At 43.0% G+C, this 14,168-nt stretch overlaps 1 protein-coding gene across 4 annotated transcripts in view; it reads left to right on the forward strand.

The window, feature by feature from the left end:
• Positions 1-14,168, forward strand: part of PSTPIP1 (proline-serine-threonine phosphatase interacting protein 1) — a 60,931-nt gene that overhangs the window by 14,834 nt on the left and 31,929 nt on the right. For 3 of the 4 annotated variants that reach the window (XM_009681554.2, XM_009681553.2, XM_068958309.1), the window contains exons 2-3: positions 5,992-6,092; positions 10,210-10,284. In XM_009681554.2, the coding sequence (XP_009679849.2) occupies positions 5,992-6,092; positions 10,210-10,284 (176 nt within the window). The remainder of the gene's footprint in view (positions 1-5,991; positions 6,093-10,209; positions 10,285-14,168) is intronic. The other variant, XM_068958308.1, reaches the window with a different exon arrangement.

A 14,168-nucleotide genomic window follows, 5' to 3' on the forward strand; every position in this document is an offset into this window, starting at 1 on the left:
CACAGTTTAACTAATCCTTTTTATTAAAATGACAATGAGTAAGTCCTCTTTGATATTCATGCATGTTTTGACTAAGTGCAATCACTTTCTTGGCAATGAAACAAATTACTGATGGTGATTCAAATCACCCTCTTCCAGGCTACTATTAAGATTTTGTTACAAATAACATTTTACACATTTAATTAATTTATTTATTATCTAATTAAAGCATTTTTTCTATTTTCTTTTAAAAAATTAAGTAATTGAATTTGTTCAACATTTTAACATAGGGAAATACATAACCAGCCCACAGAAGCAATGATCTCTATAATTTTCAATTAAGAAACAAAACTGTCATTCGAGCGTATGTGTTCCATTGCTCATGCCATTATGAAACTAGTAATTAGAAGTAGGAAGTCTAATGTAGTGACGTAAGTGCATCTCCTAGATACCTCATTGACAAGAAAGCTGATCAATTTACTTTTGTACTGCATATTAAAAGATTAGTTAATACTGAGCCACCTGGACAATTTATAGGGGTTTTATGAATGAATGATTTTCTGACATCAGTATTCTGCCATCCTAATTAATTGTTTATCTTCAGCATCAGGTTGACTATTTACAGGCTCTGCTCTTCATTTCCAGCTCAGGAACTTCAGTCAGAGGATAGGAACTATAAACTCTCCTAACCCCCCTGCCAAAAAGCTTGGGAACCCTGTGAAAATCAGGCGAGACCTTCTTTGGTTTATGTGTATTCCGTACACATAAGCTTTCGAAAGTAACTTCACAATCAATGCATTTCAAGCAAAGAAGGCTGCAGAGTACAAAGTCCCCTCGTCCTGCTTCTGCTTGTCTGGTCACTTTGACACAGGCTGAGGAGCCACGGAGAAGCCTGTTGCCCATGGTCCGCTCCTCTTCGACTCTTTACTGGTTCTTGTCCCAGTCCCAGCTGAGAGGTGCCCAAGCACTAGCTAAGCAGCGCAACTTTAGCAAGCTTTACAAAAACATTTGCAGCAAATGCTAATTTTAAAAGAAAATGGAAAAATAGAATAAAAGCAAGAGAGCTTATTAAGGCTAGGTAGTTGGTTAACCCAAAACCATCTTGCTGCCTTGAGAGTACTGACAAAGGAAACGTAAAATCTGTTGGGCTGCTATATCAGAAATCCTTAAGAAATTAGATAACAATCACAAAACAGGACTCTGAATAGACAAAGCAGGAGAACAAGAATGGTAACGTAGGTAAGGAACTTGTTCTGAGGGAGATGCTGATGGCTTGTGCTGAAATGGAAATCCCTGAACTGGGGGAAAGGTCCTCGACAGTTGATCTCAGGGTTGATTTTGTCCAGTATATCCACTGGAGCTACTAACACAAGATGTTGATGACGTGCTGACCATATTTGTTGTTGAGACAAACATACAGAATGAAATATTGCACAGAAGGTATCGGATAACCTTAAAGCCTGAGGTAAGAAAAAACAAATAAAATCAGAATTTCAAAGTGCAAAATCAGGGTAATGGGCTAGTAGCAAAAAGGCCTGATAAACTCTGGGACCTCGTTAGGTTAAAATGGCAGGAGAGGAGAAAAATCCAGGTATGTCGATAAATCATGGAACAATTAGGTGTCACTGGTATGATTTGAGCATGGAAAAAATCATATATGATCCTCTGATCTATCAAAACAGTATTTCCTCAAGAACAAGACATTAATGCCACGGAACAAAGCATCAGTTAGACTTTACCAGGAGTAGTGTATCACCCATGTTCAAGAGAGACTATTTCAGTCTCGAACAGGTAATACAGGAACATACAAGAATCAAAGGAACGAAAAGACAGTATCATAGGAAAGGATAAAAGAGATTTCTCTATTGAGGTTCAACAATTGGTTGAGAGAGGGTACATTTATACAACACACTACAGAAGAAAAGGAGATTTTGAAATCACAGGGAAATGGCCATGTGAGAAAAGGGAAACCTAAACGAATTATGTCTATACTGTGGCTGGAAATTAAGAAGAAACACTTCAGGGTGTGAGACCACAGCAGCTTAAACTTTTGTTTCTAAACCCAAGTTGCCACCTGGCTGTTTCCTCTCCCTCCTTGCTCTAGTGTGCAACATGCTAGTGGCACACGCTATTTAGCTTTTGGCCAGACCAGTTTCCTGAGGGCTGAGGCAGCCCTGATTTAGAGTGATTTTGGCTGCTGTGGCTTCTTCAGGAACATGTAGCGAAGACAGTAAAGCAAGTTTTGAGATGGAGCCCTAAAAAATGAAGAAAGGGATTAAACAGATGCTTGTAGTGGCAAGAGAATTGATTTGACGCCAGAGGTCCTTCATTTAGCAGAGACCTGCATTTTGCTGGGGCCAAACCCCTCTGCGAGGGCCAGCCACTAGGAAAGAAATCAAGTGGCTCCAGCAGGCAAGAACTGATGCCTCTATCAGAGCAGACTGGAGCTCATTCATCTGTGGCTGCACTGGCTCCTTTTTTAACGTGTTCAAATCATATTTTTGTTAGCAGGCAACAAACAGGAAGCAGATCTGTCGAGTAAGGCACTGGCTTCTTTGTTTTTTGCATACATGTGCACACACAAGCACACAGAATGAATGATGAAAACACTGCTTCCACATCTTGCCTGGTAGAAAGCCTGCGATCTAGGAATATGCAAATGCTATTATGGATTTTGCATGTATACAGATATCTTCCTATTTGCATTAAAGGGTTTGCAAAACTCCAACAAGAACGCTAGGCCACAACGTGCAACTCTGCCTACCCATGTCAGCGTAGCTTTGAAAGGAGCCTTTGATTCAGACTGTGACACTAATCTGGTTAGACGTGCTGCAAAAAATCATTCTCTTCCGGGTCACCAAGGCAGAGGGAACAGTGACATGGTTTTTAAAATGGCCTCACTTCTTCCCCTTCCACTTTACTGAGTTAGAACAAGGTAACAAGGTGCCCAGATGGCTGAATCAAGTTTGTTAGGTGGTTTTATCAGGTCCCAGAAGGGCGGGCTGACCCACTGGGGTACTGCTGTGTGTCTGCGCATGGGTTTTTGGTTGGTGGTAACGAGTAGGTGTTATAGTCTCTGTTTAGGGAATTTAGTAAGTGGATCCTAGATACAAGGAACTGGCCATCATTTCATTACAGCAAGTGCTCCAGTTTAAAGGGGTGAGGGGGAAGATACTGAGTGAATTTTAGCACTTACTACAGAAAGAGATATGTTGACCAGAAATAGCAGAGAAACTCAACAGTCTGGCTATCACTCTCTGCTAGTTACTCGCGGCAGTATGCCTGGCTGCTGGGGTGATACAAGCCCATATGATTTTTTTGCTTTCCTTTGGGCAGCATTTCTGCAACAAGGAAGCTGTGTGCACAGCTATGGGATGTAGCTAACTGCGTCTGGAAAAATACAGTCAACATTTTTGGGCTGTGAGCTGGTTGTCGAGCATCTGACCAGACTGGTTTCTGCCAGGCAAAGGGAAGGATTAATGAGAGGCTTTTACAGCAACAGTGCCGCTGCTATCGGGATGGTCTCAAAGGAGGAAGAAAGAAAAAAAAAAAAGGAAGTGGGGGAAGTGACAATCTATTGCCAGAGTATTATCAAAAACCTTTCCTACTTTCCTCCATGAGTGCCAAAGACTTGCTGCTTCTCCTTTATTTCACTCCTCCTTGGGATCTGTGCGTGTAACTTGCCCTCAGAAACATTAGGAAAATTCATTGTTTTTTAAGACCCTGCTTCTTCAGGGGTGATTATACGTATCAGATGAGCATATGTAATCCTATCAGTTTCCTGTGGCTGTGACAGTGGTAACACGGGATCCATTGTGCTCTCGCTACATCATCTTTTATCTGCACTGTTGTTTTTCCTCCCTCTACAGTACAGACGCTTTGCTGGCAGAGGCATTTGTCTATGTCTCATGCTAACCATTATCCTACTGTTTTTCCTTTCACCCCACTGCTTTTGATAAGAGTGTCCATTAGGGAAGAAGGAATCAGCGCCATCAAGAAAGTATAGTACTGGAAACTTTACTATAACCTACAGGTTTACAAGGATGGACTGCAGAAATTTATCTTAGCACTTGAGGAAGCAAAAAAGAGGCTCTCAGGTGTGCAAAGCTGTATTGCACAGGAGCACTGGCTCCTGAACAAGCAGCACAGCAGCGACTGCACCCTGCCACCCGCCACAGCCGTTCATTCCTAGCGCTCGCCTCTGTTCCTCTCCCCTCAGGAGCAATAGGGAAGCAAGCTGAAAAGCATCCAAAAGTTGCTTGCCAGAGGATCCTTCCCGAGGCCCCAGCCTTAACAAAGAGACTCTCTTCTCCACAGCCGTGGTGGAAAGCAACAGACTAATGCATTTATTAGATGATAACTGCTTTGGGGACAGTAGGTAGATTGCATATACTGTATTCAGTTTGTATACAAGCACTTGTGTTATACAAAAACTTTTTAGGGGAAGGAACAGATTCATTCTCTCTATGGTAAAATCAAGGACCATGTAACCACAATGCTATAGCATAATGCTCAGATAACATTTAGCACTACGTTTTCAAAAACATTATTACTATGTACTGGCAACCTGAGGTTCTCAAAGTAAAATTGGCTTGTTTGGACCCCACTGGAAGTTAGTGGAAGGACTGGTAGTGGAACACAGAAATCCTCTCTCAGTGCCCCACTCAGAGCATATCACAACTTTGCTCCTCTCCCTTTCTGAGCCCCTAACATTTCCTCATTTCAGCAGCACTGAATTCTTTGTGACTCGAATTTACCATTGCCGCAGTGCAAATCCAGAAGTTGGTAAAAGGATGAAAGAAGCGCAGGGCTGATAGTCTAGGGACCAATTAATTATTTTTCTTTCCATTACGCAGATTACTCATATATTTTGGTCTGAGATGCATGAGGATGCTCTGTTGGATCATGGGGGAAGGGTTAAGCCTGGTGCAGGATCTTGCCTGATGGGGAGGAAACTGCAGTCTTAGACCACAGCAGAGGAACGTGTGCTTGAGCAGCAAAGAGCACAGAGCCCTGGTAGGGGATAAACCCTGGCTTCAGGGCAGTAAAGGCCATCCAGCTCCAGGACCTGCCCTGTCAGATGGGGCTATCTGGAAATCAAAGATCACCCTGGCTGGCTCCATCTGTCATGTGGGGTCATGGAGCAGGACAGGCTGCAGTGCTGCACTGGAAAAAGACCCAAAGCATGGGTAGCTCTGATTACTGAATGTAAAAGCAAGGGAAGCAACAATCATTGGCAAGTATTCTTGGAAAGAGAGTCTTCCAATTCCCTATGGACCTAATGTTCACATTATTCAGCTCTCTACTTGCTTATGTCCCACCTTTTTTAATCTTGTCATGTTGAATTTACACCAGAGACAGACCGATTCAGACAGTGAAAAGAGTCTTTACAAGTACAGCAGTCCCAAAGCAAGACATAACAGCATGTCAGAACTCAGCTCTGTCTGATGGCAATGCCATCCCTGCGCTATGAACCCTTCCATTAAAACATCCCACCGCCGACAGGATGGCCCGAACACCCCCCCTTGTATTGACATTGATATGAGCACAAATTCTCTACCCTTTTCCACTCACACCTAGAGAGCGGGTTACTGCCTTACCAGGATCCTGCGGCAGTGAATGGCCTCTGACCGTTCTTTCTACAACACAAACGGGAAGAGGAACTGTTGCCCATAACAGCTGCTCTACACCTCTCTGCTGTGCGTGAGTCCCCAGTAAAGGTCGCTCATGCTGCTCTTCCCACAGCAAAACTTGAGGCCCATTTCACCTTTTCATTATTAAAAAAGCAATCTTATTTAAACAAACATTAGCCAGATCTTGACTCTGGAGAAACCCCACCCTTATCTCCTGCTCCCTTGGCTCTACCCCAACTGTCATTGCCCTGGGCAAATATAAAGGTCCATTCAGATTTTTCAGAAAGCTACATTGCTCCGTATGACTGACAGTAGGTGTCTGGAAAACCTGCAAACTATGTTCACAAATCAGCTCAGCTGTTTATCTTTCCATTTTCAGTGCAAGGAGTTCACTTTCCACACTGGCTATGAGGTGCTTGTACAACGACTGTTGGACGGCAGGAAGATGTGCAAAGATGTGGAGGATTTGCTCAAGCAGAGGTAAGAAAACAAGAGTGAAAAAAATATGAAAAGCCTCCCTTTTTATCCTCTGCTTTGCACCTGGAAAGGAGTAGTAGGCTGCTTCTGAATTTGGTAGTGATACTTGTTTACTCAGAAAAGTAATTTGAGTCCTAACTGGTCGCAGCTGCACAGGCATCTCACTGATTCATTTAACTGTGAGATTCATTCTCTGCCCCTGTACTCAGGGCTATTTAGACAAATCCAAATATAAAGTAATTTCTGAAAATGAAGCAAAATAAATAAGAACTTCATGCTAATTACATTTTATGAAGGAGAAGGAAGATGGTACATGATGGAAGTGAGCAATGAGAGGGATTATCAATATTATTGGAATATTATTTCTCTTGGAATATAAATGCAGCTTTTCTCCCACAGGATAACTCCTAGCCTTTTGACGTGATTTGTGAAGGTAGAAACTTCAAAGACTTAGGGAAAGTGGTGAAACAATCAGACATGCAGAGCTCCATTAAGGCAGTTATCAGTCATAATTACATGGTACCACGTACATCCACAACAAGAAACATTACTGAGTTTCTGCTGTTAAGAAAACAAATGATTTGCACGTTGTTTCTTTTCACATGCTGTCGCCACAGGCAGTGTTTCAGTTTCCTGCAACTACTGAAAACACATTATTTTTCAAATACAAATCTATGTAAAATGCTATCAAAAGCCTTTCCCAGACATCCAAGATAGTCCACGTCATTTGTCCACCTTAGCAGGTTCTGTTTTCATATCATCTCTGGATAATAATTTTGTACTTTATCTCCCTCCCTTACATGTTTCTTTGTGTCCTCTCAGCAACATCTAGGGACAGCGAACGTTCTCCTGGGTGAGAAAATACATATTAGACAACTGCCCTGACTTCTTTGTCACTCTTTTTTGTACTTCAGACTCAGAAAACAATATCTGAAATGTAGTTCTGATTTTAAGTGGCTGGGTTCACAGCTTCAGCATGTAGCATGAGGGACGTGCTCATGTATGACCTATAGTTCAGACCATATTTATACAGCAGGTACTCCTGGAGTGGTTAATCTCACAATTGTCTCTACGCCTATTGTTCTGCCTTCCTTGATCACAGCCTGCCCTTTCATCCCACGCAGGCCCCATCTGGTTTTCTGGTTTTATGCTGGTTTTCTGAAGGCTTGCTTTCAAGCGCTGGGACTTTCACAGGGGTGTGAGCTATCAAACTAAAAATTCCTTAAGTTACACAACTATAAAGTCTCCCATCAAAATATGTAGCTCCTTGAATTGCTTTTCTTGACCACCATTGGGAGCATATTTTATTGCCACATGTCACATAGTCCTGAAGTCACGTCAGTCTGATGGTATCTTAGCCTCTTCTGTTTAAAATAGCTCCTTTGTGACTCATAACTTACAGAGATCACAGTTAAATTGCAGGTTTCAGACAGGCTGTGCGCTACAGCTTGCATCTGATGCTATATAGGTCTATTTTTTTTTTCAGAACGTATTAGAGGGGTTTCTACAAGGTGCAGGATAAGGTTCTTCCTGCTTTGTGGTAGAAGCAGAAAGAACTTTCCACAAAGACAAAAAAATACACTTATAGACATTTTGCAGATCAGAAGGCTGAAAGAACAAATTTTTCCATGAACTTTTGCATACCCCAAAAACATTCCAGTGAGTGTGCACATGTGTGTGTGTGTGTGTGTGCACGCATGCATCTTGGGGAGGAGGAAGAGGAGAAAAGATCTCCTGCAGCCACAGAGTTGCAGAGAGAAGGTGTCATTTCCAGTTTATTTCTGGAAGTGGCTTTTTTCATCTTGTCCTTGTATCATTCATGGGAATGATCTAGAAGGAGATAAAAGCATAGGATGAATAGCTGTTCTTAGAGGCTGCCTGTGTCATTGGTTTGATGCCAGAATTTCAGCAAAGGCTCCTGTAGCAAAGGCTCCTGTAGCAGCTGTCCTGAGTTTGGAAACCAGCTGCCCTGGGTGCACTAACACTTAATGAGGTTTCCACTCAGGTCAATTACTTTTGCCCACAAATACCCCAGTCGGGTACAGAGGAGGGCTTAAGAGCTCGGGGACTGAGAAAGAGGTCATCTTCCAGAACAAAAGGCAAGGCCCCATATTCAAAACCTGAAATATTTTCCAGTTCCGAACTGCTGCAGGGAAACCTGGAAGCTGTGCGCAAGAGTATCTGAGAGTGAGAAAGGCAGCAGCAAGGTCTGAAAAGATGGTGTCAGCCCCCTGCCACACACCTCAGACCCTGAGCCAGTCCAGTTCCAGGAAGATTTGACCCAAGGGCTTGCAGAAGCTGGGATTTGCTCAAGAGCTGGCTATGCCCTTTTCCCTTGATGTACCGTGTACAAAGCAGACAAAACAGGACTGTGGCGCTGGGGTTATTCTTATGGCTGCATATCCACCAGTGCCGAAGTCTCATTGCAGAAGTTACTAAAGTCGGAAGAAAACAAATCTAATTTACTTCTGCAGCTTTGTGCGCCTCTTGAGTATATTTCCACTTTGATAAACCTTCATTCGTCTAACGTGGAAATGAAATGGTATCTCTGTGTGGTCCCACCGCCATATTTTGCACCAAATCCCCTCCTTCTAGAAGGATCCCAAATCAGTAACATATGAACAACTGCCATATGTACATGGCCCCAATAAAATGCAGCTCTTTCTAGTGCAGGATGACAGCAATTAACTAGCTGCACATGCAATGTTAGACCCACGGGAGACACGGGCAGAGGCCAAGAGCAGCCTCCACTCCTGGCACGTGAATATTGCACAACTGGCAGTGCTGTTCACCCCAACCTGTCTAGTTTCCTTGGATGGAGCAGAAGTCCCCAGGTTGAGTCTGCCTCAGATATCAGACCCCAGAAAACAGTTACAAATATGTGAAATTTCCTCAGGACCACTGGCACAGCTGGCTACCGAGCAAGGTGCTCGCAGATCTTGTACGCAGAGGAATAGCCAACAAGCAGGCAGATATGCTTTAGCAGCCAGCCAACCCAAACAGCTGCAGTGTGGCAGACCCTAAAAGTCTAGCCCTGAATAAAGCCCTTGACCTCAATAAATTGCATTTATAAGGCACAGTGTGGCAAGTGGGAAGACAGAAGTATGGATAAATCAACAAGTTTGGCCTTGTATCTGCACTGAAATTTCTTTTTTGAAGAAAGAATATGTTTCTCCAAGGTGCCAAGTGTCAGCCTCAAGAGCCTTTCAAATGCTTTGAAATCACTTTTGAAACCTAGACTTACCCTAACCCCCTCCCAATTCCTAACACAAAGGTGTCTGTTGATTATTTATTATTGGCCATTCAATAGCTTTTAACAGCCACACAAAGGCAGAAAACTCTGTTCTGCCTCTGGCCTTGCACTCAGGAAAAAGGAAATAACATATTCAGTACAAATATATTTTTCTAAGCTCTTCTTCCAGAGCTCAGAGAGGGGAAGACAATGAAAGAAGAAATCACTGTATTTCTTTATTAACCCTGGAAACAGAACTAGTCTCCCAGGTCCCTAGTTCCAGTTCCCCATTAGGTGAGGCATCACATCCTATTGTCCCCTCCATAAAATTGTCACAGCTTCACCTTATAACTAGCACAGTACTTCCCGCTCTGCTTCTGCTGCAGCTGCTCAGGAAATACCTTGTGTCTCTAACGGTTAAAAATTTTCTTCTTATTTCCAGCTTCCATTTATTCATAACCTCCTCCCAAAGGGATCCTTTGGATCCTGCTGTTGACCTACCAAAATGAAGGCTGGGAGGGGAGTGAAGTCAGCCATGTTCTTTTAGGTTCCTTAGGCAGAACAGACGCTCCATTTTCCTGAGCATCTGCATAACGGTTCTCTAACACCTCTTCTGGTTGAATTCAGCTTTTTGGGGACAGAATTTTACATGGCATTCCACAGTTTCATCAAGGTCATGGAGATGGGCATTCTTTTTCCCTCAACTCTTCTGGAAATATCTCACCCAAAACATTTTAGAGGTCCTAATAGCACTTGAATCAGGGAGACAGAGAAATTAAAGAATTTCTATTTCTTATGTTTTATAACTCAGAAACAATTGCAGTAAGATTTTTGTAAACATGATTCTAGTACCACTAGGAGAAACTGAGTAACTTTTTCTTTTAACAGAGCACAGGCAGAAGAGAGATATGGGAAAGAGCTGGTTCAGATTGCTCGAAAAGCAGGAGGACAAACAGAAATCAAGTAAGGGCTTTTTTTTAATTATTAGTGCAAATGAAAGCGTTTTGGAAGCAATATCAAACTCCTGGGTTTCCTAAGGAATGAGGTCTTAAGCTGCTCAATTCACAGTGAGTTACACAACATTTCTTAATATTCAGGGAAAGCGGGGAAACACCATGTTCCATCAAAACAGGACTTGTGAAATCTCTGTTTGGGAATTGCCGCTAGGTCTTTACTGACCAAATTTTTAATTTCAGGATTACTAACAATATTTAGTATTTGCTTCCAAAAGCAAACTGAGTGATAGGAAAGAAGGAAAAGGAAGAGGGTGGGAAATGTTTGGGTTAGTGGCTTGGCAATTCTTGGTAAACACTAAGAGGTTGTGACAGGGCAAACTCGACGTGTAAAGACGCCCAATATTAGCTCTGCAGTAGGAGAAAGGCTTAGCTTAGAAACACAAACTTCAACGCCCTTTGAGGAGACTTTACTCAAGACAAATCAATGAAACTACTGAAATGCACTAAAATGACACCTATTTTTCTCTGCCTACTATACTATTATCTTAGGTCATATATAAATTGCGTTGGAAGGGGAAGATATATGTTGGCATGGAATTTAACTTAATAAACACTGCTGATAAACTGCTGCTATTATTGATCTTAGTAGCAATAATGAGACATTTTGTCATTGCTGTAACAAGTAATAACAGCATAATAAGGTGGAAGAGGATGAAGATTTGGGGTCACAGAAGATAGGTCTGAAAGAGACCTCAATCTAAACAAAACATCTCTATCAATCCCCAGGGCCCACTACTCCCATCCATCCCATACCTCATTTCTTAATTACAGTCTCCTTTTTAGGCCAATTTATCACTCTTTCTCAGCATGAGCATGGTTTCCTGTTCATATTTTATTGGAAAACTTGACCTCAAACCCTTGCATCATCAAGACCTGCAAGTTCCAGTCAATCATCTGTAGCGTGGGCTATTGTTTCTGTGGCACATCCGGACCGAGAAGGAAACTGTTGCATTAATTCGAGTGCTAAGCAGGCAGTGCTATGCAGCGCTGAGGCTCACTCCGGAGCACATGCAAACCTTTCTTCCTCCCTAGCTGCTCCATCTGTGCCTTACCCTTGAACAGGGCAGTAAAGTATAACAAGGACTTTGTTATAAAGTGTAACAAGGACTTGCCATTACTAGCAAAGGCTGCTGAAGATGCCTTGTACCTCCCAGAGAAAAGGAAGGAGAAGAAAAATGATTTCAAAATTAAAATAGCAGATTAAGGATGGATGGCTTCTTCTCAAGCCAAATGTCAGATTAGCATTTCAAGATTAACAAAAGGCTCAGTCTAAATTTCTTTACTGTCAGTGCGGAGCAGGCCAGGCAGACGTATTCAGAAACGGACAACTTTGGCTGCTCCTCTGTGACTTAGTGGATAATTCATGGGTCTGAGTTTTCCTAAGGGATTATAATAGTCTGATTTAGAGGCAGAGCCAAGTCCCAGAGTTGTGATATGGATCCAAGTTCCTCTGAAGTTGGGGGAAGTTTGGAACCAGGCCCAGCTCTGCCTTGATCCAGCAATTACATAGTTTGGCATGGTGAGAACACATTGAATATACCAATGCAGCAAACTGCAGAGCTGATTTACCGTGTTTCCATAAACCCACACCTGGTCTGGGTAGTGACCAGATTCACACTGATATTTTTATCAGAGTAAATATCTCTGTCTATTCTGGAGCAGAGACAGAGAGAACACACTTTACTTTCTGTCATTCAGCATGTCTTTGATTGTTTAAGGAGTTACACAGATGGACAGTGGAGGACATTTGTCCAGAGCACATAGCTTTAAATCAGAGAAAACTGGTCTCTCTTCAGGGCTGGAACAGCTCATGAAAATGAAATATTTAGTTTTAATGCCTTAAATGTTTTGACATGGTGTGAAGTTTGCTTGTTTATAGGACTACACTGATGACAGCAGTTCTGCTCCCAGGATCAGGCTCACAGAGAGAGCAGAGGTAGGGAGCCGACACGCCACTGAGTCAGAAATGCTTCTAGAAGAATGATGCTGCAACGAATCGCATGCATTATTCCAAATCTTTCCTCATTATAAGACTCCTCATTGTTAGATAGCGCACTGCATTGCAAACGCTTGATAGGCTGAACAAGGATGGTTGCATCTTTGAATGCGCCTTTGGGTAGCAGTATTTATGAAACAAAGTGTAATTAAGGAGTCATGCAAGTATTTGTATCTGACACTTGCGTTGGACAATCACCAGGAGAAAAAGTAGCTTCCACTTTTTTTTTCCCAGAACATTTTCCAGAACTTCTTGTGCCATGTTATAGATTGCAGAGGGAATTATTAATTTCAAATCACTCAGTCACTTTCTTGCTAATGCAAAATTATCCCCTAGTCTTAAATTCAGTCACCTTTTTAATATCTTGGGTATGAGGGCTTTCTGTTACCTCTGGGAAATTATTTCACAACCCAATAGTTCTCAATATCAGCAAGATACCTGATATGCCTTTAAAAAGTTGATTAAAAAAAAAATTTCCATAAGCAATAACCACCCATAAACTTCCAGTGTCAGAAAATACCCAGAAGATCCTAAGAGAAAGACATGCAAGGCAATTAGTTCTGTTTAGCATATTATAAACAAATTCTGAAACAAAGGAATTGGCTGCAACCTCCCCCATCGCTCCACCAGGTCAAGGTGATGCTCCGTAGCAGTTACGGAAAGTAGAGCAGGAAAGCAGCAGCACTTACAGCAGCAAAAACCCAGAGCGAGCCGCAGTCCCCGCGTAGCTGGCCTCTTTGCGAAGCACCAGCGGCAAAGTGACGCCACAGCGGCACGGCAGCCGAGGGAACCTGCCGCGCAGGCCAGGCTGCATCTGCCGCAACGGAGACGGCAGGCACAACCGCCTCCTGCGATAAGGGGGCCAGCAGGGCCTTGCTTGCTTATGTCCTCTCAGTACTAGTATATGCTAAATGTCAAAGTCAAACGTTTCTGGTGCCTGCTCCAATTCAGGCAGAGGAGGAATAAGAATCAGAGTCTTCCACGTCCAGGTGGGTGCCCTAACTAGCACGGCATGCTGCACCAGGTAATTGCCGTTACCATGTCCTCATTCCCTGTGTGCAGAATAGTTCACCCCAAAGCCTCCCCAAATTTAAAAGCTTTCCATTTTGAATCAGATAAAAGAACAAGCTGAACATTTTTCAGGCTCTTCCCTTCTCCCCCTGAACTTCTGCTTTAGCTGGAGCAAACTGCTGAACTCACCCGAGCGTATAAACTGTTTCAACTGCCCCTTGTTGTTTCCTGAAAGATACAGATCAAGGAATGCACTGCTGACTCAAAAAAAGAGATAGTAGGGATGGCTGGCTGAAAGGCAACAGGAACTCTGGGACTAGCCTCTGTTATTTCGAGAAAAATATATATGACAACAGTCATCAGGTTTCCATCAGCACATATATAACTGCTCATCTGGATTGCGAGAAGCTCTGCGCTGAGAGCGCTGTGCAGAGCACGGGAGGTCTGCCTTCATGCTTACACTCTGATTAGAATAAATTATTGAGGGCAGATTTTCTTCTTTAGGCGCTGGTTTTGGCCAAGGTTCTCGGAAGAAAGGATTGTCCTGCATGCTGTTTGTGACCAGACTGCATTTGTCTCCCTAGTACGAGCTGTCGTCAGAGTAGACACCCCAGGGTCTCATCAGCGCACTCCTCTGATGGGGGACGGACCCACCAGTCCCGACAGCTGCTAGTGCTTCCCAGAGCCAGATAGGATTACAAGGCAAGGCTGTACTAGGACACTTCACTACTGAATAACAGTGGTAATATAACATAGTAACCTGGGAAAAGAGGACAGCGTTGTGCCTCCACTTGCAGACTCTTTAGCACTGGAAATGTGGGAAA

Source organism: Struthio camelus, chromosome 12 (genome assembly GCF_040807025.1).
Source record: "Struthio camelus isolate bStrCam1 chromosome 12, bStrCam1.hap1, whole genome shotgun sequence".
Classification (NCBI taxonomy): Eukaryota; Metazoa; Chordata; class Aves; order Struthioniformes; family Struthionidae; genus Struthio; species Struthio camelus.